Source organism: Panthera leo, chromosome D3, assembly GCF_018350215.1.
Source record: "Panthera leo isolate Ple1 chromosome D3, P.leo_Ple1_pat1.1, whole genome shotgun sequence".
In the NCBI taxonomy this organism is placed as follows: Eukaryota; Metazoa; Chordata; class Mammalia; order Carnivora; family Felidae; genus Panthera; species Panthera leo.
The window spans coordinates 10,568,618-10,594,829 of NC_056690.1; the positions used below are offsets into that span (position 1 = coordinate 10,568,618).

Below are 26,212 nucleotides of genomic sequence, written 5' to 3' on the forward strand. Positions count from 1 at the left end.
CGGCCCGTGGAATGTTGTGTGGTTGGTTGCCCCGGCAACCAAGGCAGGCTAGGTGGCCGCCTTCTCGGAGCACAGAGCCCGCTGCCACACAGCCCTCCATCAGAACATCAGAAGCCCCCAGGGCCCCCTGGGCTGGTGCAAAACTCCATCCGTGGAAAGAAAGCCCGGGGTGAATGCCGGCACAATGGCGGTGCCCTGGGAGGAATATTTCCGACTGGCCTTGCAAGAGAAACTGCCTGCGTGAGTGTCTTGGAATGGCAGGGAGGGCTGGAAGGAGGGCAGAAGCGGGCGGGATGACCCGTGCCTTCCTCTCGCCCACCGTCTGGTGGTGAAGCGTCTGGCTTCCTTGGGCAACTCCTGCTGGGGTATCACCGTCCCCACTTCACAGAGGAAGAAACTGAGGCTCAGAGGAAACCGGTCTCTGGGCTAGTTAGGGCAGAGCTGGGTTAACAGCCTCTGCTCCGGATCCCCACCCCTGGCTGCCATCCGGCTGCGATTCGATCCTTTGCACTGAGATGGGAATCCCTGCAAAGCTCTGCGCTTTAAAGGAGGAGTAGAGGAAGCTTGCCGGGTGCCTGCTTTGGGCTCAGCAGTGACCGAGGGGCCCAAGCTCAGTGTCGGTCTGGACCGGACCGGTGCCCGGAAGGCCCTCCGGCACATTCTGTTGGAGCCTCCCTTCTGCTCTCTACACAGCGCCGTGGAGGGCTGTGTGCAGCACTGTGCCCCCCCCCGCCCCCCCCCCCAGAGCATGCCTCCAGATCCCAGCCTCCTCCTGGAGCCCTCCCAGGGACGTCTGAGGGAGGCCGAACAGCCTTCCCAACGCAGCTTGGCCGCAGCAAGGAGCTGGTCTCCCCTGCGCCCCATCCAGACTTCCACCAGCACCCGCCTTCCGGCTCTGAGTTCATCCTTCTCTCCTTTCCCCCCACCTCCAATCACGGCAGCAGCTCTGCTCTCACGCTGTAGCCGGAACCTACCCTCCTCACCTCTCCCCTACAACCACCTGACCAGCACCACACTATCTCTGTGTTATCCCGGAACCCCGTCACCGGTCCCCCGGCGGCGGCCCTGCCTCTCTTACGGCCCTTGCCCCCCAACAGCAGCCTCCAGCTCTTCCACAAACCAAGATCCTCCTCTCAGGGCCTTCGCACTGGCTGTTCCCTGCAGGTGTCCACATGCTCACTCCCCCTTGCCCTTCGCGTCTCTGCCCAGACGACCTCAGAGTCTCCTCTGAGACACTTTTTCATCTCCCTATTGAAAGATTTCCTTTTGGGGCGCTTAGATGGCTCAGTCGGTTGAGCCTCCTTAACCGACTTGATTTTCGCTCAGGTTCGTGATATTGAGCCCCGTGTCAGGCTCTGCGCTGATAGCTTGAAGCCTACTTCGGATTCTCCCCCTCTCTCTACCCATCCCCAATTCGTATGCACGCTCTCTCTCTCTCTCAAAATAAGTAAATAAACTTAAAAAAAAAAAATTCTTCCCCCCTCCCGCTGCCCCTCCGCTTGTGTGCACACTTTCTCTCTTTCAAAAAAAAAAAAAAAAGGGGGGCACCTGGGTGGCTCAGGTGCTTAAGCGACTGCCTTCAGCTCAGGTCATGATCTCACGGTTTGTGGGTTCGGGCCCCGCATCAGGCTCTCCGCTGTCAGCTCGGAGCCCGCTTCGGATGCTCTGACACCTGCACCCCTCAGTGCCTGGAAAGATGCCTGGCACAGAGTAGGTGCTCGGTACAATTTATTGAATGAATTCAATAAATTCAGCAGCTAGCGTGGGGCCAATGGGGGTATTTCAGGCACTAGTGGGGGGGGGTTGGGGGCCCCACCCTCTGCCTCCTTCATCCCTGCCTCCTCCTGGAGCTCCTCCAGGAAGATCCCGGAGCAAAGCGTGGACCACTTCCCGCCGGTGCTGCGTCTCCTGGAGAAGAGGCAGGAGCTGGTAGACGCGGACCGAGGCCTGCAGGCCCAGAAGGAGGTGAGCCTCCACTGCAGTCCCGGAGACGTTTTGGGACCCCAGACCAAAAAAACCACAAGTGTCCAGGTGGGGAAGCACTGAGAAGACGCTGCGGGAGCCCAGAGGAAGCCTCTATCTCCACGAAGGGGTGGTCAAGGAGGGCTTCCTGGAGGAAGTAATGTCTTGGGATTGGGAAAGGGCAAGCGAGTCGGCTTGGCCAGTAAAGGAGGGTGGGGTGAGGAAGGAGAAGCAGGCAGAGGGAACAGCACATGCAAAACTGGAAGGCAAGGACAAAACACAGGTGGATGAACGTCTGGAAGGCAGAGTGTCAGAGGAAGTAGGTGAGACGAGGCCAGAAGGACGCACAGGGAAGCTGGCTGCGGGGGGCATTTGGGCTTCATCGGGGTGGTGGGAACCATGGGTGGGTTCGAGCAGGGGTGTGCGGACAAGCTCAGGAACAACAGATAAGTGGGATCCTGGAAGTTCTGGATAACCTGGACCCCCAAACACACAGACACCCACTCCTCCCCTCCCCCAGGTGTTCCAGACCACGAGAGCAGCGCTGAAAGAACGCTGGGAACAGTTGGAACAGAAGGAGCAGGAGCTACAGGGGTCCTTTGTCCGCTTTGACAAGTTCTTGAAGGTGGGTGGAGACTGCTGGGGGGAGGCAGGTCAGCGGGTCACCGAGTCTCTCTCCTGCAGGCGCAGCCTCGCTCGGGAAGTTTAAAAGTGTGCTGACTAATACAAGAGGTTGTAGAGTAGGAAATACACACGCACCGCCTGTCGTATTCGAGTTTTCAAAACGCGTGGGGGGAGAGGAGAGGGACCAAAATCAGAGCTACTGCTCACTCTGCCCACGGGCCACCTGGCTGCTACCACGGCTGGGCGCGCCAAGGGTTGGGGCGGTGGAAGCAGCGAGCCCCGCGGGCTCCCGGGTCCCGAGGGCGGTCGCCCCCGCTCCGTCCGCCTCCTCAGGACACCGAGGCCCGGCGCAGCCGCGCCCTGCGGAGGGCGGCCCAGGAGCGGCTCCGGGCGGACCGCCGGGAGGCGGAGGCCCGACGGCTGCGGGCCCAGCTCGAGGAGCTGCAGCGGGAGCGCGCGCGGCTGCGGTGCCGGCTGGAGCGCCTGGAGCCCTGCGCGCGCCTGCTGGGGCGAGTGCGGGAGCAGCTGCCGGAGGTGAGTACCCTGCGGAGGCTTTGGGTGTGCACTACTGGAGCGCTGACTGTATGCCAGGAATCACCACTTATTGAGCACTGACTGTATGCCAGCGACAAGGTTTGCTCTGAATTCTCCCCAACGCCCGGTGATGTAAGTCCTGTTCTTGTCAACCGCATGGGGGAAAAGCCGGGTGCCCCCGCCCATTTTTACAAATGAGGAAACTGAGGCTCAGAATGGTAACTCTCACTCAGGGGCACACAGGAGAAGGAGGGGGTGTGCCCGGGCACTCAATAGGTACCGGTTGAACGGAACCATAAATTAATACTAATCACAGGCAGTGAAGTTGGCTAGGCTTTATGCTGGAGTGGGGAGGGGCGACAGTAGTCCTCGTTTCTGGGGTAGGGGCCGTGCGATACCCTCATTTTGCACGTGGGCTAACCGAGGAGGCGCCGCAGGGCCGGAGGGCGAGGGGAGGGGAGGGGGCTGCGGGCCGGCTGAATCCCCATCTTGACCGCACCCTAGTTCCAAGAGGTCCCCGAGCTGGTGGCGCGCTTCGACGGCCTGGTCGATATGCAGGCGGCGCTGAGGCTCACGGAGCGCCAGCGGCTGGCCGAGCTGGAGGAGGCGCGCGCTCGGCTGCAGCGGCTGCGGGACGCGGGGCAGGGCGAGCTGCTCGGGCAGGGCCAGCGGCGAGCGCAGCTGCTGCAGCGCCTGGAGGCCGCGAGGGAGCGCACGCTGCGCTGGGTACGGCCGGGAGGGAGGAGGTGGGCGCCCGGGACCCCAGCCTCCCACCTCCGGAGAGGAGTGCCACGAGTGCTAAGAGCAGAAGGCAGTGGTTACCCCGGAGGGGAGCTGCGCTAACGCGCTTCCGGACACAGGAGGCCAGTCCTAGTCCAACCTGACGCCCAATTCCTGCACTCCTCTCCCGGAGGCGCCCAGCGCGCCAGACTGGAGGGAAGGGAGGGGGCTCCCCCCACCCTCCTCAGCAGGCCCAAACCTTGATCGGGGAAGGGGGCGGGGTGTTCTGCAGGAATCCAAGTGGATTCAGATCCAGAACACGGGGGCAGAGAAGACCCTTCTCCTGGGACGCACTAGGATAGCAGCGCTCAACCTGTTCCAGCTAGTGTGCCGGCACAAGACGCACCCCCCTGCCCTGGACATCGAGGACACTGAGGGGCAGCTGGAGCAGGTGCGCTCCCTCCTTACGTGCCCTCCAACCCCCAGATTCAGAACTTCACAGGGCCTGAAGTCTCCGGGTTCAGTATGACCCTCTGTGATCAGGGCACACGCTTCCAGCCCCCCCACACCCCGGGGTGGGGGGGACGTGGGCTCTGTGGCCACCTGGGAACCCTGCCTAGGCGGCTAGATTGGTCTTGGCTCAGCGGGGCATCTGCTCTGTGGCCAGAAGCAAGCCGCCAGGCCCCTCTCCGGGTCCCAGGCCTCTCACTTGCGCCCAAGGGCCGAGGTGTGTGACGATATTGTACTTTAGGCCAAGAGTCTGTCTTTCGTCCCAGGCTCAGACAGCATTAACAAGTGTGACGTCAATAAGAAACCAGGTTGAGACTCACCCTTGCTCCTGGCAGGGACAGGCCTCTGCTTCCCCAGGGAGAGGGAGGGCGGGGCCGTGCCCTCGTCTTTCTGCACAAGGGCACCAGCAATGGCACTGTGGCCCAAGTCGTTCAGGTTTGCAAGGTTGCAGAATATGTGACATGGTTTACAGAGGGAGGGGGTTTCGGACCCCTCTGTTGTTCCTAATGGGGACCCAGAGCATGGTTCCTTTAAGCGGAAGAAACACAAAAGGAGGCACCCCAGCCCCTGCCACTCCTGTCCTGCGCCCAGCACCCTCGACCCCAACCAAACTCCAGGAACTGGGGCCCCGGGAGCCTACCTTTGTTCCACACCCGGAGAGGGATGGATGTCTCCGCTTCTCCCAAGTGTGGCCCAGCACCCTGCGGTGCACGACTCCAGAAGGGACAGAGGCTCAGTTATGACGTAGCAGGCAAATGCCCGTCCCTTTTCAACCAACCCCGATTCTACCAAAGAGAAAGGCTCATTGTGGGGCGACTCTACCTTTAACCCCTGTAGTGCTCTCTGGTCTCTGGGCCTGGGCCTCACACCCCGTGGAGGCGACAGTGGCCGACCAGAATGCAGAGACTGGGTTTTGTGTTCATTGTAGCATTTTTCCAGTTGTCCTCCACTTACGACAAGGGGTAACCTAACTCTCTCCTATTTTTGTTAGAAATATAGTTTCCCTCTCTGTGACAAATGCTAAGGGAGAACCCAAAGATAAGTTCGTTCAAGCTCTAGCTCTTGGCAGTGGACCCATGGGCGTTCATGAAGTTCGTATCAATAAATAAGTTTAATTAGGACAAAATCTGGGAGTGTTTGGAGAGAAGAGCAGACCAGACACCGGTGAATATGCCCGATCTGTTTAAAAGGGGGGAAACGAATCATTGCAAATAAAAATACTTTTAATTGTAACGCAAGTGATAGCCAGCTAGGAAACTATGAGGGTACCTGCCGACAACCACAAACCATTTCGGGGGTTGGAACGGAGACCCGAAGAACCGAGAACAGTTTAGGGCAGGTTTGCCGGCTGCTGGTAACCAGCACGTTGCTGGCTTTTAATAGGGGTCTCCACCCCCAAACCCTGCGTTGCAGCATCCTGGGGTGGAGGGTGGGGACGGGATACGCGGGGGCTGGGATGGGACTCTGGCTGTGCTGGGGACCCCCAGGTGAAGCTGTTCATTCTGGACCTCTCTGCCATGCTGGCCAGTCTTGGGCAGGCCAAGCCCACACCTGCCTGCTAGCCCTGACCCAGGTAAGCAGGGGGACAGGGGGGCCCCCTGGAAGGGAAGTGCACACTTCCTGCGGGGTATGTGCTGAGTGGCTCTCACCGGAAAGTTGGGACAGCCGTGCCCGCTGGGGCTGCCGTGGGAAGTGCATGAGAGGTATACAGCAAGAACTAAATAAATGTGGGCTAGCTGGGGGGCACCAGTCCCTCATCCACCACATGGCCTGGCACCGGGTCCTGCCTCCCAGGACAGTCACGGCATTAAACAAGCTGATGTCTGTCAGGTGTTTGGAACGAAGCCTGGTGCAAATTCTGGCAAATTCTAGGCAGGTGTTTGGTGAGTAAAACAGCCTCGGCAAGAGAGCCACACAGCAAACACCCGTTCGCGGGGTGCCTGCTCACAAAGGCTCTCTTGCGGACGGGCACAGGTGAGAACCCAGCTGCCGGGGGCTGCCTTGACCGTCCCAGGACCCCAAGGCTTGGAGGGCAGAGGCCAGTACAGCTTCTGACCTCTGCGGAGCGGTGAGGACGTGTTAACCCCTTCACAGCCGGAGGGGAACAGCTGAGCCCTCTGCCTCCCACCCACTTCCCCTCCCCTCCCCCAGCCCATGCCCTCACAGCTCGTCAGGCCCCTGTCCCTTCCAGCTCCTTGGGCCGACTGCGCTCCTGCTCCACGGGGGGTGCTTGATAAAGGTTTATTACATTAAAAATACATCACCGGGCCTTAGGCACTCAGGGCTCGGACCCGTGTGGCCGCCACCTCCGGGCTCAGGAACCACCCAGAACGCGGGGAAGTGGCAGTGGCGGGGTCGCCAACTCGGGCTTTGGCCGTCCCGACCTAGCTGGCAAACTCCCGTGCGCCCTCAAAGACCGTTTAAATGTCTCGTCTTGGGCAGAGGCTGCTGGCGCTCCGTGGCCGCACGACACTCCTCACGGATGACGGCGCCCGCGGGGAGCTCCGCCAGCGCCCGGCACGGGCCAGGCGTGCGGTGTAGACAGGGGACGTCTGCCGATGTCCGCGCTTGGGCCCGGGGGCCGGGCCACCTTCCTTACATGCTCTTCCTCATCTTGCCCTTCTTGGAGCGCGCGCCCCGGCCGAAGGCGCCCTGCCGCAGCTCCTGGGCGCGGCGCCGGTTGCGGGCGGAGAGCTGCTTGAGGCCCCCACGCTGCAGGAAGCGCAACTTCTGGGCTCGGCGCCGCTGTTTCAGAATCTGCTGCTTGGTCTTGAGCTCTGAGCGCACACGGCCTGCAGGGCCAGCTGGGGTGCGGGGCTGGGACGCGCCTGCCAAGACAGGGATCCAAGGAGCTCAGCCTCCGGGATGGCTCCCGGCTCCTCCCCTTCCGGGGGCCTCCAGACCGCCCCTCGGGGGGGGCCCCACTCCCGTGCTGTGCTCACTGCTGTGGCCCCAGGGTCTGGCACGTCGTAGGTGCTCAATAAAGCTTACACAGTCTGCTGCTGTGGTCAATAGCACGGAACCCCAAGCCAACCCTGCCAGGGTTCAAATCCCAGCTGGGACCTCTTGGACCTCGGGCAAGTCACTTAACTTCTCTGAGCCTCAGTTCCCCACTCTGAATGACAGATAATAGCACCTGCCTACTGGGTCCCAATGAGGAGCAGACGAGTTACTATGTGGACAGTGCTCAGAACAAGGCCTAGCCCAGAGGAAGAGCCTCCTGAGGTTAATTATCACGACTACAGATCATCCAACAAAGATTTCTTGAGCATGTGCTCCATGGCAAGCAACTGGGGACCCAGCACTGGTGGACAAAGACTCCAATCCTTGTCTCCCTGGATTGCATGCCTTAGGCTTGTTAGCTTAACCTTCCTTTGGTAGCAGAGCAGTCACAGAAGGCCAGAGAGGGGAAGGGACTTGCCCAAGGTCACGCAGCAAAGTGGCAGCAGCCCAGGTCAATGGCCTCACCTGGGCTGCTTTCCCAGGTCTCCAGAAGGGCACTTAGCCCCTGCCTCCTGGCTCCCCACGAAGCTCTGGGTCCCCCTCCTCTACCATGTTCCCTCTCCCTGCCTGGCTCCTCCCTTCCCACGAGAGTGACCTTTTCAGGGCTCCCACACGGATGATCATTAAGGCGGCCCCAGATGTCTCCACTGGGGCCGGGGCGCCTGACAGGGGCCCGTCACCTCCTATGGGGACAAAGCTTGGAGGGAGAACAGCTGCTCCCTCCCAAGGCCCCCAGGCCATATTCCCCTCCCCACAAGCCGCCCGCCTGCAAGCCCAGAACAGCGGTCTGCTCCATCCCAGGTGGGCAGGGGCTGGGCAGCGAGGGGTGAGAGAGCCCAGCGGAGGCAGGGCCACATCACAGAGGCGCAGGGAGATGGAGACACAGACAGAGACACAGAGAGGGAAAAGAGAGACATAGAGAGACATAGAGACACAGGGAGGGGGAGAGACCAACACTGGGAGATGTGTGTGTAGAGAAAGAAACAGAAACAATGAGGGAGACAGCAGGAGACAGAGAGGACAGAGAACAACCGAGAGATGCGAAGAAAGAAGACAGAGAAAGAATGAAGAGAGAGACAGGATCAGGGACAGGGATCTAGAGTCACAGACGCAAAGACAGAAACTGAGACCCAGAGAGAGGACGCTTCTGAGAAAACCACAGACAGACCGAGAGGGATGGACAGGGGAGGCCCAGCCCAGGAGGAGGAGTGCCGACAGAGAGGGAGCACGGCCTCCAGGAGGCCCGGAGTGAGGATGGGGACGAGTCTAGCAGCTGGGACATGGAACAGGGCCCGGATGCAGAGGCACCCAAGAGGCAGTGACCAGCCCTGCAGGGTTGCGGGGAGGCCTTGGATGGGAGCACCCAGGCTGGGTCGCTGCCCTCACCTAGAAGACGTTGTATCTTCTCGCCCCCAGGTCACGTGTGGCGTGCCCAGCATAGAGGCCGTTCCCCCAGAGCAAGGGGGAGCCCTCTGACAGACAGCAAGCTCACTCCCAGAGGTGAGGGCAGCACGGGGGCCATCGCCCCTCAGGCCATGGCAGGGGTCCTGACTGCTGCCACCAGGTGGCCTTTCTGCCCCACAGGGCCGACCCGGCCCTGGCGTGCAGGGCAGCTGACCACGCCGTGCCTGGGGAGCGCAGGCCCTGCCGACACAGCCCGTTCAAATCCCACTGCAGCCTGGCGCCGGCCCAAGGGCTCAGGCCCCGATCAAAGAGAATCAAATGCCCAGATGATCTAATGGGCCACTTGCCAGTCTGTTCTGAGGACCGTCCTACCTTGGCCTCTGCCCCGCTTCCCCCCTCTTCGCTCTGGGCCTCGCTGCTGGGATGTCCCTTCGTCCTCTGAGTCACGATCATCGACTTTCTGCTTCTGTTTCCACTTCCGGTAGCTGGGAAACGGTGTTAAGGAGGCTGCGTGCTGGACCCTGGTGCCCTAGACACCTACGTAGCGGGTCCTGCCCCGCTGGCAGACACAGGTCCCACCTCTGGGGGGCGGGGGCAGCAGGAGCCGCTTGGCCCCACCCCCTGGGCCCCACCCCCCCACCCAGCTCCCACCTCCAGGGGACGCCGGATAGAAGCCGCTTGGCCCCACCCCCCGGCCCCACCCCCCGGATACAGGTCCCGTTTGTAGGAGCTGCTGATGTAGTGGCCACTCTCCGTCTTGATCTTCTTCTTGTCTTCCTGGCCTGACTGTCCCACAAAGCGCTTCTTCTTACGGTCCCTGCGGGAGAGGGACTTGGGAGGGCTGCCATGGAGGGAGGGGGCCGGGGCGGCCCGCTTGCCCTCGGCGCCTGTTTCCACCCCGGCCCTCTCACTGCCTGGCTGAGAGGACTCAAGGGAGGCAGCGTGCCTGTGCCTAGCACGCAAATGCTCAGTAAAGGCCTGTTCCCTGCCCCTGCTCGTCTCTTCCTGGCAGCCCAGGTGTGGGGTCACCGGGAACTGGGGGGCCTGGAACAGTCTTAGGGGCCCCTCTGGGAGGGTCCCAATCCTACTCTGCCACCTCCTGGCCCTGCGACCCTGGGTGGGGTCCTATCACTCCTCTGGAACCAGAGTCCAAATAGGAGGAATGGGTCACGGGCTCTGTCTAGAAAGACGAGCTGGCAAAAAGGACAGATGGGTCAAGATGGATCATACCCTGTTGTGTATGATGAAATTCAGGGGGCGGGAGGTGGGGGTGGGGGTGGGGTCACTGTCCTCTCTGTGTGTGATCACGTGGGACAACACGGGGGGGGGGGGTCACCATCTAGGCTGTGCACAAACGGGGGGGGGGGGGGATTTCCCGCTCTAGAGGATCAAACAGGAGTCAGGATGGGCAGGGGGCCACGGGCCTGTTGTGTGGGACCACGTGGCAGACGGGGGCACGGAGGGCGCTCGCTCGCTCGCTTACCACTTGAGCTGCTGCCGGCCCCTGGTCAGGTTCTGGGCTTCATCCCCCATCAGGTCCAGGACAGCACCAGCCACCTGCTGCTCGAATGCCCCCGCAGCCCCACTGATGCTCAGGCTGCAGGGGTGGGGGGGGTGGGGGGGAACAGGTCACAGGGTCAACGGCCAGCCCATCAGGCCCGACCTGCCGCACCCCAGGACCAGCCAGCCACTGACCCCCGCTCGCTGTCAAAATCCTTGGGCCGGTAGTGGATATAGAACTCCCGGTCCCGGTGCCGGGCCTCCTCCCTCCGCCTCTTGGCTCCCCGCTCAGGTCCCGGCTGCTGCCGCTTCCGGCCTATGACCTCTGTGAAGACATCCTGGCGGACAGAAGCCCCGGTCACACCGGCAGCCCCCGGGGAGCCCAGCTGGCCTCTCCACCCTCCAGTCCAGCCGGAGTCGAGAGCCAGGGGCTAAAAGTTTGGTACTGCCAGTTCCGCCCTCAGTTTCCTCGTCCGCGTTCCGGCACCGCCTCAGCACCGGCAGAGCGGACCGGGTGGGGGACAGGGGGGCTGTGGTGCCAAGCGGGGCAAGACCCACCCTCCAGCCCCAGGCTGGTCCCTCAGACTGCGTGACCAAGGCAAGGCCCTGCCCCTCTCTGGGCCTGGCCTGGCTCTACACAGTATGGACTAGTCCCAGGGTTTTCACCTGCAGTTTCTGGCCGCTGAGCCCTCTGTCCAAATCAAATAGAAAAGGGGCATGCTGGTGGACGAGCAGATCCAGGACCTCGCCCACCAGGTGGACAGGCTGTCCGTGTCCCCCCGGCCTGCCTTCCGGCACGAAGGTCCCACGTCTGAAGCTGCCTGCGTCATGCCCCACTGCTCCCAAGAGTCCCCTCTGCCCCTTTCCTCCTGCCCCGGGCCTCAGGCTGAGACGGTCACGGTGACCATGACAATGATACAGCCAGCACTAGGGACCCTTGGGTGCCGCCGTGAATCTGCCCTGCGGGCCCAAGACCAGGGACCGTTGTCAACTGGCTGCTGTGCCCTGGTCCACAAGGTTCTGAAAATGAGCTTCCCTGAAATGCACTTGGTGGCAAAGGCCGAGCTGAGCCACCAAGAGGCTGCCCGTCACCTCGGCGTGGGGGCCGCACGTCACGTCCTGTTGCAGGACCTCCGATGCCTCCGACAGCAGTGACCCCCCAGACCTCCGTGGGGTGTTAGGTCTACACAGGGCACCCACCCTGAAGATCCTGGATCCTGAGACACCTCCGGCACCGGGCTTTTGGGCGAGGCACAGGGACCACTCGGCGACGGGGAGGCTGAGGCTCCGAGTTACCGATTTGCACGTGTCAGGGGTGGGACCCGGCATCCACCCGCAGCGACTGCTCAGAGCCCTGAGAACAGCCCCCACTCTGCCCTTACCCCCCAGGCCCAGAATCTAGGGTCCCCAGGGTGGGGCCCATACCTCCAAACTCTCTCCCGCTGCCTCTTCCTCCTCCTCAGGCCTCTCTTCCCGGGGTGCCGGGCAGCCTGGGCCTGGGCCGCCTGGGCCCTCCTGCCGCCCCTGCCGCCCCTGCCGGAAGGTGGCGATGGCCTTGCGGTCCTTCTGCCGCTTGGCGCGCATCACCTGGCTGCTGAGGTCCCGGCTGGAGGCGTTGATCTCAAAGATGGTCTGCGGAGGGGACACAGGAGTCCTTCACCCACGGGCCGCCTCCTCCCCGGCCCTGCCCTCACCAGTCTGGGGGGCTCCCTATGGCATTTCTCTCCAAGTCCTTTCAACGAGGTGGTTATTCTCGTTACCTGCGTTTCGCCACTAGAAATGGGAGGCCCAGAGAGGGCAAGTAACCAACCCAAGGTCACACAGCTGAGACAAGCCAGGGTGGGATCTCAAGCCCAGTTCACGTGGCTCTGAAACCAGTGCTCGTAACGATGACACTCTCCAGCTCTCCTCCCCTGATACCGGCTGCCTGGCTTGCCCACTCCCGGGAAGGTCTCTCTGTGTTTCCACGCGTGCCCCGCACGGGCACCAGGTGGGGTGCTCAGGGGGCGTCGAGAGGGGATGACAGGCTACTGAAAGCCAGCTCCGGGCCTCTGACACGTCACTCCCCGCTGTGAGCCTCAGTCTACCCCTCTGGAAGTGGCAGGAGATGGCTGCCACGTGGTGAACCTACTGCAGACCAGCCGGGAGGGTTCTAGAACGGGAGGCGTCTCTAGAGATACCGATGAACCAGAGCTGAGAACAAAGAACCCGCAAACTCCGAAGGAAAAGCCCCCCCCGGGGTCCCGCTGGGGGCGGGGGGCTCGGCCGGAGTCCCGGCTCCACGGCGGCCACCGCGTGACCCCAGGCCGCAGAGGGCCCCGCCCCGCCCCCCGTGTGCTCTCACCCCCTTACTCACCGCCCGCGAGCGGTAGTGCTTGACGGTGTCCACCAACCTCAGCCGCTGCAGCTCCTCCTCCTCGAAGCGCGAGCCTGGCGGGCGTGGGGAGGAGGCGTGAGGCCAGGGGCAGGCTCAGCGGGGCCCACCCACCGCCCCCGCCCCCCGTCCCGTGCCCCAAGCGGGGACTCACTGAAGAGGGGGTGGAGGCCCAGCCCCGCGACGTCCAGCTCCTTGGCCCTCTTGATGGACTCGGGCGAGGGCGCGGGCCGGGAGCGCACGTACTGCTGCTGGGCGTTGTCGGCCACCCGGCCCAGGCCCCGCAGCTGCAGCGACGCCGACAGGGCGCTCCGGAGGCCGCCCTCCTCGTCGTCCACCACGCTCTGCGGCACCCGGCCCAGCGCCCCGTCCCCACCGACCGCACCTGCCGGCACACACGCAGAGCCCGTCCGGCCCGGCCCCGGCCTGCGGCCGGCCCTCCCCTCACCGGCCCCAGAATCACGAAACGAGCCGCAGGTACGGAGCAGCTCCCACCGCCAGCCGCGCGGATGTGCCCAACCGGGCGCCCACGGTTACGGCCCCAGGGCCGCCGCCTGTGTTTACGAATATAGTCGTACTGGAACTCGGCCCCACGGATCCGTTTTCTCACTGCCCCTGGCTAACTTGTGCTCCAAGGGCAGGGTTGAGCAGGTGCCACGGACCGTATGCCCTGCAAAGCCCAAGCTGTTGGCTACTGCCTTCTGCCGACTCGCCCACAAGACCACCGAACCGCCACGACACTCCCCTGTTACAGAGGAGGAAACTGAGGCTCAGCAGGGGTCGGGAGTCTTGCCCAGCAGCTCTTCGGCCCCCACGCCGAGTCAGGAGCCTGCCGGCCGGCCTTCCTCTGCACGCAGTGGGCCCCGGGCCAGGCCACCCACCCTGGCTGGCGCTCAGGCAGACGCAGGATGGTCTCCACTGAAGGCCAACCACTCTGTGGGTGGCGTCATGCTGGGACGCTGCCGTGGGGGCTCCTTCCCTCTCCCTGCCCCTCCCACCCCCGCCGCCCGGTGTCGATCCGGGCCTGCCACAGGCTCCAGAATGGCATTTGGGTGCCGGGCCCAGGGGCTCGGCCGCAGGGGCTCCTGACGCTCCGAGGCACAGAGGCGGCGCACGGTGGGTGCCCGGCGAGCACGTGCAGGGCTGTATGCCGTGTCCAGGCCCCGAGCACGGGGTCCGTTTACACCGGGCCTCCCGCCTCCCTGCTCGGTAACAAGGAACGCGGGATGCGTGGCTTGGCCTCACAAATTCTCCGACGAACGCACGAGAACGTGTGCGTTGAGGGCTCGACGGGTGGCAGGCCCATAGGTGGAGGCTGCCGTGACCGCCGTTTCCTGCCCTACGTGATCCCACCCCACAGAGAGCGAAGGAAAGTTCTGTGAGCTCGGCCTAAACCCGAGTCTCCCTCTACCTGCCTGAGACTGCCCCAGAAACTCAGTTAAGTGCAGGGTTTCAAACATATACCTCCAGCGGCTGGGCACACACGAGAAGTGGGGGGTGAAGGCTGCGGTGAACCGGGGGCGGGGGGGGAGAGGAGGGGGGCATCTATCCAGGCATGTGGCCTAGCACTGCCTGTACAGCAACCCCAGGAAAAGGCAGACTCAGCACAGGCAGACCTGACTGTTTTCCGAAAGACATCAGAAACCTGGATTTTTATGTGAAATCCTGAATTTAAAATACGGGGATCTCACCCCGGGGCCAAATCGAGGCCTACCTCCTCCCCAAGCCAGGACAGCGCCACCCCGGGCTGCACCAGCAACCCACAGGGGACCCACAGGGAACTCCTGTCCCGGTGCCCCGGCCTCTGCTCACCTGAGGGCCCTTCATGGGGGCGGGCAAGGGTGAGGGCACGGCCGAGGAACAGGTGCAGGTCCAGCAGATAGGGGACCTCGTCTGGAGCCACCAAAGAGTAGGCTGTGCCACTTCGGCCCGCCCGGGCCACGCGGCCTGTGAGAAGAAAAGGTCAACTTGAAGCAAAGACAAGGGACTCCACGGCCCAGCATGAGTCCCACTGGCCCCACTCTAAAGTAGCACGCCAGGCCAAGGCCGCACCTCACCGAGCCGCTGTCCCCAACTACAAAAGGAGAAGGGGCACCAACGATCACCGGGGTTCCCTGCACGAGCGCACGAGTCAACGCTGCGCTCTGGGAAGTCAGCAGAAACAAAGATAAGGCACCTAGCTCGTCATCACTATCAAAAGTGTGCAGTGTCCCCACTTTGGGAGATCTTCCCCCAAAGACCTGACAGAGAACTGACTAAATGAACGAGCTGGAAACCCCAGGGTGGGACTTACACAGGCGAGGAAAGGGGCCAGCACACTGTGGCTGGTGACCAAAGCCGGACCCCTGCCTATTTGTATAAATAAAGTTCCACAGGCACACAGCCACGCTCCTTCATTTACGTATTTTCAAGGGCTGCTTTCACGCTACAACGGCAGAGATCACTGAGACTCTGAGCCCCCAGAGCCTCAAATCTTTACTTTCTGGTCCTTTACAAACACAACTTGCCCACCCATCATAGAATGACGCTTAATGGTGAGCGAAAAACACGCACGACGTACACTGATGGAAGAAACAGGTTACAGGAAGGAATATCCGGCGACTCTCGTTCTGTGGTAAGCGAACCCCAGTGTGACCCTACTTTGGGCTTGTTTCTGCCTCTCGTAAAAACAAAGTGTCTCCATATTCAGGAGGTTCATCTGGGGTGGTCTGACTCACAGTTGGTCACAGAGCACAGGAGAAAGTCCCCTTGGGGGTTCTGTGGACCCCACAAGGAACCTGCAAGCCACCCCTCCCCAGAGCCATGGGAACCAGGGCACCACAAGCAGCAACCAAAGGGAGACCAGGCCCCCTGTCCCGCAGCAGGGGACCCAGATGGCGCCTCCCACACACCCCGACTGGAGGTGGAGGCGGTTCTCCCGGGGCCCACCACGGGTGGCCACCGTTTACTCATTCAACGACGTTGAATACACGGAACCTGCCGGCCAGATTCTTCTCTCACGGACGCGTGGTTACCTTACCGGCATTTACAAATGCAACTCGCACGTTCGTGAGTGAAAAGGAGACAGAGAAAGCAGAATGGTGGTGGCCAGGGCTGGGGGAGGGAGGATGGGGAGCTCGTGTTTCATGGGAACGGAACTTCAGTTTGGAAAGAAGGAAAGGTTCTGGACGTGGCTGGTGGTGATGAGTGCACAGCCATACGAACGTACTCCCTGCCCCTGAACTCACCCCTAAAAACGGTAACTGTGTGCTATGTATGTTTTACCGCTGTTTTTAAAAAGACAGCAGTGACAAGGGACACAGCAAAGTGACAGCCATGTCACCAGGGAGGCAAGAAGGGATGGCGGTGAAGAAGGGGTTCCAGCCCCAGCTGCCCCACTTTGCTACCTGTATGACCCCTGGCCAGTTATTAACCTCCCTGGCCTCAGCTTCCTCATCTGTGAAACAAGAGCCGATGCCGTCGACACCCGCTACGTAAGGCTGTCACAAAGACAAAAAGAGCGAGTAAAACATTGGCACCTGGCCCCGCAGGAGCGCTGGGGGACCATCGAGTGGCCATCACATCACTAACGAGAGGCGCGTGACTTACTGCCTTCCATTGCTCTGTTTCGTTTTGTAGTTTTCCTGCTATGCGCGTGCCTTACTTTTATCACTGGAGATGGAAGAGTGCTTGGCCCGGGAGGGCTGAGAGGAAGGGGGGCCTCACGCGCGGACTCGACAAAGTCAGGAGCTCCTGTCCGCCGTGGGTGAACAGGAGGCAGAGGGGTCTGCGGGTGTTTAAATTGTGTGAAGGTTTAAAGGAGAGGAGCTGACCAGACAAAGTGACAGAGTTGCAGGGAGGGGGCTGTGAGGAGGAGGGGCTCAGGGGACATGTCATCGGGGACCATGACAGCAAAGGGAGGCAGCGAGCCCAGGACGGGGAGTCGAAGTGGGAGGGGGATCGGCGCTCAGAGCCGTGGGAATCGTGCCCGCGCCCTGCCCCGGAGATGCGAACGCACGGGCCCTTCCCCGTGGGCCCTCGAGTTCTCCAGCTGTGGCTCCAAGCCCCGCGGTCGCGGCCCCCGCCCGGGGCCCAGATCCAGCTCCCGACTCCTCACCCACGCGGTGCAGGAAAAGCTTGCCCTTGGCAGGAAAGCTGTAGTTGATGACGTTGTCCAGCAGCGGGATGTCCAGGCCGCGGGCCGCCAGGTCCGTCACGATGAGGGTGGAGCACTTGCCGTGGGTGAACCTGGCGAGGTTGATCTTGCGGGCCGTCTGGTCCAGGGCGCTGTAGATGTGCGCGCAACTCACCCCCTGCGTCGTCAGCAGCTGCGGAGTGAAGGCGAGAGGGAGGGAGAGGGGTAAGGAGGCTGGCGGGAGGCGGGAGAGCAGGCCAGGCCATGGCGGGGGTGCCACGGTGTGGTGGTAGGACCAAGGGTTCTGGGGTCGGGTCCCTGTGGTCCGAGTCCCAGCTCTGGGGGTAGGTCCAGCCCGGTGTCTTCATCAGCACCAAGGGGACTTCACCCCACGTCTCTGCAGGGCTGTTTTGAGTACCGAAGCAGAGGACAGGTGCTGAGGTGTCCCCTAGAGAAGTACCGGCCCAGGACACAAACTCTGCCGCTAAGAAGCTGTGTGACCTTGGGCAAGTTACCTAACCTCTCTGTGCTTTCACTCTCCTTATCTGTAGGATGAGGAGACTAAGAGTTCCCTCTTTGTAGCCTTGCTGTGAAGATTAAATGAGCCAATACGCACACAGGGCTGAGCGCAGGGCCTGGAACGCAAGAAGGGCCGTGACGGTGTGAACTGCTCTTCAACAACTACTACTTTGGTTTTACTCATCAGTGATTCCAGCAGCTGCACAGAGGAACCACCGTTAAAAGCGCGTCAGCCAAGTGAAACCCAGTGAGCTGCGTCCTCAGAACACAGACCCCAGGTGGGGCCGACCCGGGGTAGGTGGTGACGACTGGCAAGGGGCCCCGGCAGCCTCCGGGGCACGCAGACTGCCCCACGCCAAGGGTCACAGGTATGTATGTATGGAAAACTCATTAGGCTACTCCCGTAACGGGTGCCCGGGTGGCTCAGATGGTTAAACATCCGACTTCGGCTCAGGTCACGATCTCATGCTCCGTGGGTTCGAGCCCCGCGTCGGGCCCTGTCCTGACGGCTCAGAGCCTGGAGCCTGCTTCGGATCCTGTGTCTCCCTCTGTCTTTGCCCCTCCCCTGCTTGCTCTCTGTCTCTTATCTCTCTCTCTCTCAAAAATAAACACTAAAAAAAAAAAAAAAAAGCTGCTCTCGTGAGCTTAGGACGCCTTCCTTACACAGCTTCCAGCTTGCAGGGTACGTCTCCACTTTAAAATGTGAGATCCGGGGGACACTGAAAACGTACAAGAAACGGTAGGATTGTGGGGGATGTACTTCCAAATAACCTGGCTGCGGGGGAGGGTCAGAGAACTCAAGACCGGCTGCGAGCTGATACCCGAGTATTTGGGAGCCAGTCACGCCACCTGCCGATGTTAGTGTGCGTTCAGAATTCTTCACGATAAAAAGTTAAAGAACAAAAGGGCTCCGGCCCTGGCCTGCGTCCAGCTCTGGTGCTGCCCTCTGGTGGCCGCACACGGAGCTGCAGCTCCGGGGGGGGGGCCTCGGAGGAGGCGCTGGCCCCCCCCCCCCCCCCCCCCCCCCGGGAAGGGCGGCCCTGGGCAACCCCGTCGCGGCTCCCTCAGGGCCCCTCTCACCTCGCTGAGGTACTCCGCGTGGTGCTTCGTGGCCACAAACACCACGGTCTGGTCCTGGGGCCGCACGACGGTGCGCAGCAGGTGGAGCAGCACGGCGGCCTTGGTGTCCTCACGCACGAGGAAGAAGGAGGTCTGCGGGGAGAGGGGCGGCGGAGGGTGGGCTCCCGGGGCCTCGGCCGCGGGCCCAGGAAGGGGCACGGGCGGAGCCTCACCTTGAGCTGCTCGTTGAGCTTGGCATCCACGTCGAGCCGGATGAGCACGGGCTCCGTGAGGCCTGCGGTCGGTCGGCACAGGGAAGGGGGGGTGGGGGGAGGGAGTCACAAAGCCAAGCCCCACCCCCCCCACACCCGGCCCCCACCCCCAGCGGCGGCCCGGCTCACTCACCGGCCCGGGCGAACTCCACCAGCAGCCTGGGCAGCGTGGCAGAGAACAGGACCGTCTGGTGGCCCCCGGGGAGGCGGCAGAGGATTTCCTGCAGCTGCTCGGCAAACCCCATCTCGAAGAGCCTGGGGGACAGAGGGCGGGGGTCGGGAGACGGGCTTCGGTTCCCGCGAGCCCCCAACCCGCGCCCCGGCCCCCACCGCACTCTGGCGTGCGGCCCACGTGCTCGACGCGCTCTCCGGCTCCCCTTTCCTCCGCGTGACCTCCTCAGCCCCAGCAGCACCGACCTAAAAACTGTGTCTGTTCTCAGGAATGCGCAGGGTCCCGCTGAAGCCAGTGCGGGCAGCCCCCGCCCCCGTCTCGTGTCCTCGGGTACCGACTCTCCCAGCACCTGCCCGCGCAGGCCGCTGGGTCCCCAGCCCGGGGATGAGCCCGCCAAGGCCCACGGACCCTCAGATTCACCCGAGTTCACGGGGCTGCTATGTGATCCCACCCCTGTCTGCGCTCCCAGCCGTGTGCTGCTCCTTTCTAGTTCTCTGACACCGCCTGTTGGTTGTTTTGCTGTTGTCTTTGGTGCCCCTAAAAGCGAATACCGGAGGCAAACGCAAAATAAAAACCAGAAGGCCGTGTCAGCTCCGGTGCCGCCTCGGGTCTGTGGCCCACGTTTGGGAAAGCACTGCTCTGGGCAGGCCACGCGCGTCTCTCCCGGCAAAGTCCTTCCTCCCGGCCCTGGAGCCAGCCTTGACGCGGGTGCACAGCGGGGCACCCGCGGCCTCACCTGTCTGCCTCATCGAACACCACGTACTCCACGCTCTGCAGCTTCAGGTTCATCTCCACAGCCACGTGCACCAAGCGCCCGGGGGTGGCGATGATTCTGCAAGGGGGGGCGCGGGCTGGGTCACCCGGGGCCAGGGCCGCCGGCAGAGCCCTCCCCGCACGCCCCAGCAGTCGGCCATCGGGGAAGGGGCCCCAGACCGCCATCCTCAACCCAAACTCACACGTCGGGATTTTCGTGCAGGGCTGCAAACTGGTCTTCTATCCTAGGGGGGAGAGGAGGTGCGAGCGAGACGGAACGGGTCACTTTAGTCCCTCTCCATAACCAGACACCCAGGCGAGGCCCACACCCCAACCCGAGGCTCAGACGCCGGGGAAAGGCTATTGCTGTCGTACTAGGCAGAGGCACTGCCCTGACAAGACTTACAAGTTCAAACATACAGAAGGACCGATACCACAAAGAACTCCCACCGGGTTCCCGTCCTTGCCCTCAGACCCCTGGGCACACAGCCCTAACTTGAGTCCTCCTCTGAAACATCCTCGGGACCCCTGGGGGAGCCAGAATTTTGAGTGTGGCCTAGCACAGCCCAGGGAGGCGTTTCTGGCGATCACAAGCCCCCACTTTCCCAGGGTGCTCATCTGTGGGACAAGTGTGCTGACTGTGCGCGCGCGCGCGCACACACACACACACACACACACACACACACACACACACGCACACACACCCGCCAGAAGGTGGTACCAGCACATTTTCCCACTGGGGCGATTACAGACCTCCCTGATGTCTGGGCAACAGCTCACAAGTACGTGCACGTATTAAAACACGTACAACCGAGCTACCCATTTAGTTGACCCTGCGCACTGGTGGCTCCTTCGGGAGCCCCGGATCCTCGGTCTGAGTTCCGGAACCTCGGTCGGAGCTATGTGGGAAATTCCTGGTGTTTTACTGCACGTTTCCCTCCTTTGAGGAGTGTGCAGGGACACTGTTCGTGAGCAACCCAGGCTCAATCTGATACCCTGGAGACACGGGGTATGGTTCCATGGTGGTGACCGTGGCACGGGGCAAGGGCACACTTACTTGTCCCCGCCCAGGATCAGGGCGGTCCTGAGGCCTGTGAACTTGCCCAACTGGAGAGAGAGAGAGAGGGATGACTCAGCCCGCGCAGGCCTCCCTGACCGGCCCCAGCTCAGCCCAGCGGCCCCGGCCCCAACACACCTCCTTGGTGAACTTCATGGTCTGCAGGGCCAGCTCGCGGGTGGGCGAGAGGATGAGGGCACGGGCCCCAGTCTGGGCGCTGCGGGTCTTGAGCCGCTCAAACATGGGGATGAGGAAGCAGGCCGTCTTGCCGCTCCCCGTCCGGGCCATGGCCACCACGTCCTTGCCATCCAGGATCATCGGGATGGTCTGGAGAGGCATGAGCAGGGGAAGGGTAGGGTCAGCCCCACGCGATCCAGAGTGTCGAGTCCCCCGGGGTGTGGGCGAACTGGGGTTCTTGTTAAGTGGGAAGGGGCTTGTTGCCCAGTCCTGAGCCCATTCCTGCCAAGGCTTATTTGTACACTTGCAGGGACAGGCAGCTCACTACCCCCACCTCTTTCCGGGGCTGAAACACCGTTCTTTAGGTCAAGCCAGACTCTACCTCCCTGTCTCCTCCTCCTCCTCCTCAGGACCCCAGAGAATCGTTGTCTACATCTTGGCTAAATGTCCGAGGACAACACCCACAAGCAGGGGGTGACAATGGGGTGCCTGTGAGCTGCCCGGGCGGGGGCTCAGCGGTAGGCAGCCAGGGGGAGGCTCAAATGGCAAAGAGGCCCGACTTTCTCCACCTGTGAAACGGACCAGCTGTGTGGGGCTTCAGCCAGACTAAGAGGGGATCAACGTGACAGCCGGGACAAGGGGTGGCTGTCAAGAGGCTGGACAGGAGGACCAAGTCAGTCATCCCCTCCTCCCCAACTCCATTAACTTGCCCCATCTCGTACCTTCCTCTGGATGGGTGTTGGCACCTTGTAGCCCTTCTTCATGATGCCCTTGAACACTGGGTAGCTCAAGCCTGGGAAAGACACAGGGATGGTCAGGGGGAGGGGAGACCCTAGGGCCCATTACAGAAAACTACACGGGACAAATGACTGTGTCATCAACAAATTAACAGCCAGAAGAAAAGAAAAGCGACAGGATAAAACTGAGAGAGACTCGGGAGACGTGCCTGCTGACTGGGGGGGGGACATGAACCTCCTGGGGATTGCTTTGAACACACTTAGTGCCACCACACAACTGGGGTCTGAGAGTGGCAGGGGCTCGCAGGGTGCTGGGGAGCTGTGCCTGTTCAGGCGTGGTAAGCTCCTGCGTCTCCTGGAGGCATGTGGGAATTATTCAGGGATACCAGAGCGGAGGTCTGCGATTCGCTTTAGAATCCTCCGGGAAGACGGGGACAGAGGACACAGGACTAACTGTTGAAACTGGCAATGGGTACTGGGAGCTCACTGTTTTCTAGTTTTTGATACGTTTGAAATTTTCTATAGATAAAAGAAAGGGTGGTAAGTTGCCAGGGCCCGTGATGGGCACGGGCGTGGGTGCTGACAAATGAAGCACGTGGTCCCGTGTGAGGGAGGTGGCCTTTAGAGACTGAATGGGACGGGCCTTGCGGCAATGGGACGGCAAAAGGAGGCCTGGGGACAGGGAAGTACCATGGTTGTAGCTGGTTTTTGGTCAATCCTTCATTTTTACAATTCAGAAAGGCAGAGAGTAGCCACGTGTAAATGTTTTTATTTGCTTTTTCTCTAATTATTGATGAAATTTAGCACAGTTTTAGTACATGAACCTGCTGTCTAAATTCCTTTTGCGAGCCGACTATTCATTTCCTTCACCCAATTTTCTATTAGGGTATCTTTTTCTTATTGATTCGTAAAAGCTCTTTGTATATCAAGGATATCAACCCTGTATCTGTCCGAAAGGTTGCAAGTACATCCCTGAGACAGCATTTACTTTAACTCAGTTCACAGCGTTTTTTCGGCATACACATGTCTGATTGAAAACAAGTCAAATTGGACAATGTTCAGATCATACTTACAAAGGGCTTCTTTTTTTTAGAATTACAAAAATATTCACCTTGACATTTAAATCTTTGTGCCGGGTGCTACTGATTTGTAAACAGCAAGAAAGAGGGTTTAGCGTTATTTCCGGTGAGCCAGTCCACCTTCCCTCCCTCTGCTCTGAAACGCATCCTGTCACGCAGGAAATCCCCGAATGTCCTGGCCCGTTCTGTCGCCAGCACTGCTTTAACCGCTCTCTCGCTGGGCCAGGCCTCAGTGCACCGAACAGCTGCCACGGTGCTGGGCCCAGAGCAGACATCAGTCGCGCACCGCAGAGGGCACGACGAGCCCCTGCTCCTACTGCCCCACTGTCCCCGGATGCCTGGCTCACCCACCCATGGACTGGAAGCCTCCGGATTTCTTCTTCTTCTTGTTCTGGGCTCGTACCATGTCCCGGGTGTCGGGCTCCACATCGGAGGTGCATTCCGAGGTGGGGAAGGTGGGCAGGGGTCTGCCAGGTCCCAGCTGGGAGGGAGGAACGGAGAGGCGGTGTCACTCCAGGCACAAACAGACCACGGGGGACAGGGAATGTCTTGCTGCGGACGTCCCCCCCACATTCAGGCCGATGTTGCCCCTGCCAGATCACGTGACTTCTCTGCGAAAGGGCTCTCCTACAACTGGGGCAGGGCAGGGCAGGGGGTCAGAGAGTGGGCTGTGTAGACGGACTGCCTAGCTTTCAATCCCCACTGTCACTTACCAGTTGTGAGACCTCAGACCAGAGACTTTATCTCCCTGAGTCTGTGTTTCCCCATCTGGGAAACGTGGAAGACGGACCACGGCACACGCCTCCCTCGGTGTTGTAAAGACTAAATGGGTTAAGTAGAAAGCCTAGAACAGCACCCAACACATGCCTGGGGTGTCACCATCATTGTCATTCTGGCCTGTCATTCAAAGCCCGAATGAAAAACTCTAGGGGCGCCTGGGTAGCTCCGTCGGTTAAGCGTCCGACTTTGACTCAGGTCGTGATCTCGCGGTCCGTGAGTTCGAGCCCCGCGTCGGGCTCTGTGCTGAGGGCTCAGAGCCTGGAGCCTGCTTCAGATTCTGTGTCTCCCTCTCTCTGCCCCTCCCCTGCTCATGCTCTGTTTCTCTCTGTCTCAAAAATAAATAAAACATAAAAAAAAAATCAAAAACTCTAGAGGGTCAACCAAAGCATGCAGTGTGTGTGTGGTACTAGACTTTCCAAGCTGCCCTGTTCTGGTCCATCACTTGTCCCCACTCTGCTCTCTCTCTCCTGTTGGCCTTCTTCCTGCTTATCCAGAACCTTCTCACTTGTGCTGGCACAGCTATACCCAACCCAGACACCTCCTCTGGGGAGCCTTCTCAGACCACAGGACTGTCCCCCTGGTTCTCAGAAATAACATTTCTGGGGGCGCCTGGGTGGCTCAGTCGGTTAGGCGTCCGACTTCAGCGCAGGTCACGATCTCACGGTTCGTGAGTTCGAGCCCCACATCGGGCTCTGTGCTGACAGCTCAGAGCCTGGAGCCTGGAGCCTGCTTCGGATTCTGTGTCTCCCTCTCTCTCTGCTCCTCCCCTGCTCATGCTCTATCTCTCTCTCCTTCAAAAATAAATAAAAAGCATTAAAAAAATTTTAAAGAAATTAAAAAAAAAACTTTCTGGAGCACTAATTCATGATAATGGTTAAAATTTCCGTGGTGCTCCCTCTAAGCCAGGTGCTGCTCTGAGCATTCATATAAATTAGCTCACTTAATCCTCACAGCGACTCTGGGAAGTAGGTACTATTAGTCTGTCCATTTTAGAGAGAAGGAAACTGAGGCACGGAGCCATGAAGTGACCTGCCCAGGCTCACACGGTCAGCAGGGATTTGAACCCTGGCTTCAGAGTCTATGTTCTTTCCTCTGTGACCCTCTATCGTCCCTACAACTGTCTGGGCCAGAGCTGTGAGCTAAGAATGGATTTTACACATTTAAAGATTAAAAAAAAAAAAAAAATCAAACAAAGCAGACAGTGCCCTTACGTGGCCCCATGAAGCCTAAAACATTTACCATCTGGTCCTGAATAGGAAAAGTTTGTCGGCCTGTGAAAACAAAGTGCTTGGAACACACTGGGGCCCCCGAAATGTTTACTGAATGAGCCGAATGCACGAACACTGTAATTTCATCCTTGCAACAGTCTTTGGGCAGCACATAATCATCTGCTTCCTATGCATGTGGAAACTTCTGCCCTCTCCAGATGTGGCACAGAGCGGTGAAGCAATTTCTCTAAAGTTCCACAGCCAGTACAGGGTTGGGCCACATTTGAACACAGGGCGAAGCTCTTTGTCTGAACCAGAACCATGGGCTCTTCTTTGGCACCTGCTCTCTGTGCCCTCCTGTGCCTTAGTAATTTCTCCACATTCATAGAGCACCTACTGTATGCCAAGCACTGGGTTCACTGGGGTGAGGCAACACGGTAAGATCCTGTCTGCTCCCTGACCTGGAGGCGCATAGATCCCTCTCTTCATATAAACATCCACTCTTTCATCTACTTATCCAGACCCTGCTCCGTGTCAGACACCGTCTGGTCACACGGCTGTGGGAAATAATGGGCTCTAGCTCTTTCGCATGAGTGGTGCTCACACCCGCCCCCCCCCCATTTGCATACAGTTGGCACTCAGTCGCGGAAACAGTACAAGCCCTGGAACCGGAGGTCTGAATCCTGACTCTCCCGCTCACAAGCTGCGAAGTCTTGGTCAAGCTCCTGAACCCCTCTAGGCCTCAGGGTCCGCCTCTGGAAAATGGGGAAAGCCCCACTTGGCTCAAGGGGCTGGGGTGCGGATTAAATAAATAAGGCATGTAAAGTTCTCAGCAAGGAGCCCGGCACACGGAGCCTGGCCAGCAAACGCATGTTTAATTCACTATTGGTTACCCAGGGCGGCGTCAATGCCTCAAACCACGCGGCCCAGCCTCCCCTTAATTTAACCTCACAAGAATCCCGCAAACTCTCCAAGTCGGAGCTTCGGCACCCGCACTTTTCATTGGACCAAAAGGAGCGAGGACCCGCCCCCTGGGCGAGAACTAGCCAATGAGGCGCGCGCGACCAAAAGCCGGCCAGGAAGGCCCCGCAGGCCCCGGACCCCGGAACGCAGAGGCTCTGGGCCATCGCGAGCCGCGGCGTGACGGGCACGGGCGCACGTGCTCACGCCGGCGGCCCTGCCCCCGACCCCCGGCCAGCCGACCTCTCCCCACCCTCAGCTGTGACCACTTCCCCCGCTGGGGAAACCCAAGCGCGGGGCGATGCGGGGGGCTGGGGCTCGGGCTCCAAAGTGTGTCCCGGCCCCGCGCTCCTACCTTCTGGGCCCGGGCGTCATCTTCCGCCTGAATCTCAAACTCGCCGTCCTCTGAGTCGCTGCTGCGAGCCTGGGAGGCCGCGCCTCGGCGCTTCCGCAGCCCCTTCTTTTTCCTCCACTGGGCCATGGCAGCACGGGACCGAGGTCCGGCCGCCGGGCGCGTGCCGGCCGCCATGCGGGCCCCGGCGCAGGGAACCGGGGAAGGGGGCGGGGCCCGCGGGGACGTACTAACGGCGCGGCCGAGGAGGGGGCGCCGCGTCTACGTGGCCCCGCCTGCGCTGCCTCCCCTTTTGCAGTCCCGGGAGGCTTGGGGCGCACACACGGACCCACCCCTGACTGG

General features: G+C 60.9%; 2 protein-coding genes across 5 annotated transcripts; one reads left to right on the forward strand and one right to left on the reverse strand.

Annotated features, from left to right (window-relative positions):
- The first annotated feature begins 37 nt into the window (after positions 1-37).
- Positions 38-6,867, forward strand: CFAP73 (cilia and flagella associated protein 73). Of its 4 annotated transcripts, none has more exons than XM_042911335.1 (8): positions 38-240; positions 1,851-1,965; positions 2,483-2,587; positions 2,920-3,120; positions 3,625-3,846; positions 4,133-4,291; positions 5,838-5,923; positions 6,793-6,867. In XM_042911335.1, the coding sequence occupies exons 1-7, from the start codon at positions 185-187 to the stop codon at positions 5,910-5,912; spliced, it is 933 nt and encodes a 310-aa protein (XP_042767269.1). In that variant the 5' UTR covers positions 38-184; the 3' UTR covers positions 5,913-5,923; positions 6,793-6,867. The 4 variants fall into 4 exon arrangements, with proteins under 4 accessions (XP_042767269.1, XP_042767271.1, XP_042767270.1 ...); XM_042911337.1 differs by having other exon boundaries at positions 4,223-4,291; XM_042911336.1 differs by having other exon boundaries at positions 1,860-1,965.
- DDX54 (DEAD-box helicase 54) lies at positions 5,640-26,112 on the reverse strand. Its single transcript, XM_042911329.1, has 20 exons — positions 25,874-26,112; positions 22,922-23,051; positions 21,477-21,547; positions 20,716-20,904; positions 20,578-20,627; positions 19,724-19,765; positions 19,504-19,599; positions 18,729-18,850; positions 18,557-18,618; positions 18,345-18,476; positions 16,728-16,938; positions 14,444-14,578; positions 12,786-13,016; positions 12,614-12,687; positions 11,683-11,889; positions 10,453-10,595; positions 10,241-10,354; positions 9,470-9,574; positions 9,130-9,242; positions 5,640-7,178 (listed from the first exon to the last, which is right to left on the reverse strand). The coding sequence occupies exons 1-20, from the start codon at positions 26,045-26,047 to the stop codon at positions 6,946-6,948; spliced, it is 2,634 nt and encodes an 877-aa protein (XP_042767263.1). The 5' UTR covers positions 26,048-26,112; the 3' UTR covers positions 5,640-6,945.
- Between the last annotated feature and the right edge of the window lie 100 nt (positions 26,113-26,212).

Bases quoted from the DNA above. Each gene is read 5' to 3' on its own strand.
- CFAP73 (XM_042911334.1), top strand. From the start codon at position 185: ATGGCGGTGCCCTGGGAGGAATATTTCCGACTGGCCTTGCAAGAGAAA. The intron at 3,121-3,624 runs GTGAGTACCCTG...ACCGCACCCTAG, and splicing joins TGCGGGAGCAGCTGCCGGAG to TTCCAAGAGGTCCCCGAGCT. The intron at 3,847-4,132 runs GTACGGCCGGGA...GGTGTTCTGCAG, and splicing joins GGGAGCGCACGCTGCGCTGG to GAATCCAAGTGGATTCAGAT.
- DDX54 (XM_042911329.1), bottom strand. From the start codon at position 26,047: ATGGCGGCCGGCACGCGCCCGGCGGCCGGACCTCGGTCCCGTGCTGCC. The intron at 23,052-25,873 runs GTAGGAGCGCGG...CCTCCCTCCCAG, and splicing joins ATGACGCCCGGGCCCAGAAG to CTGGGACCTGGCAGACCCCT. The intron at 10,596-11,682 runs GTATGGGCCCCA...TCTGTCCGCCAG, and splicing joins CAGCGGGAGAGAGTTTGGAG to GATGTCTTCACAGAGGTCAT.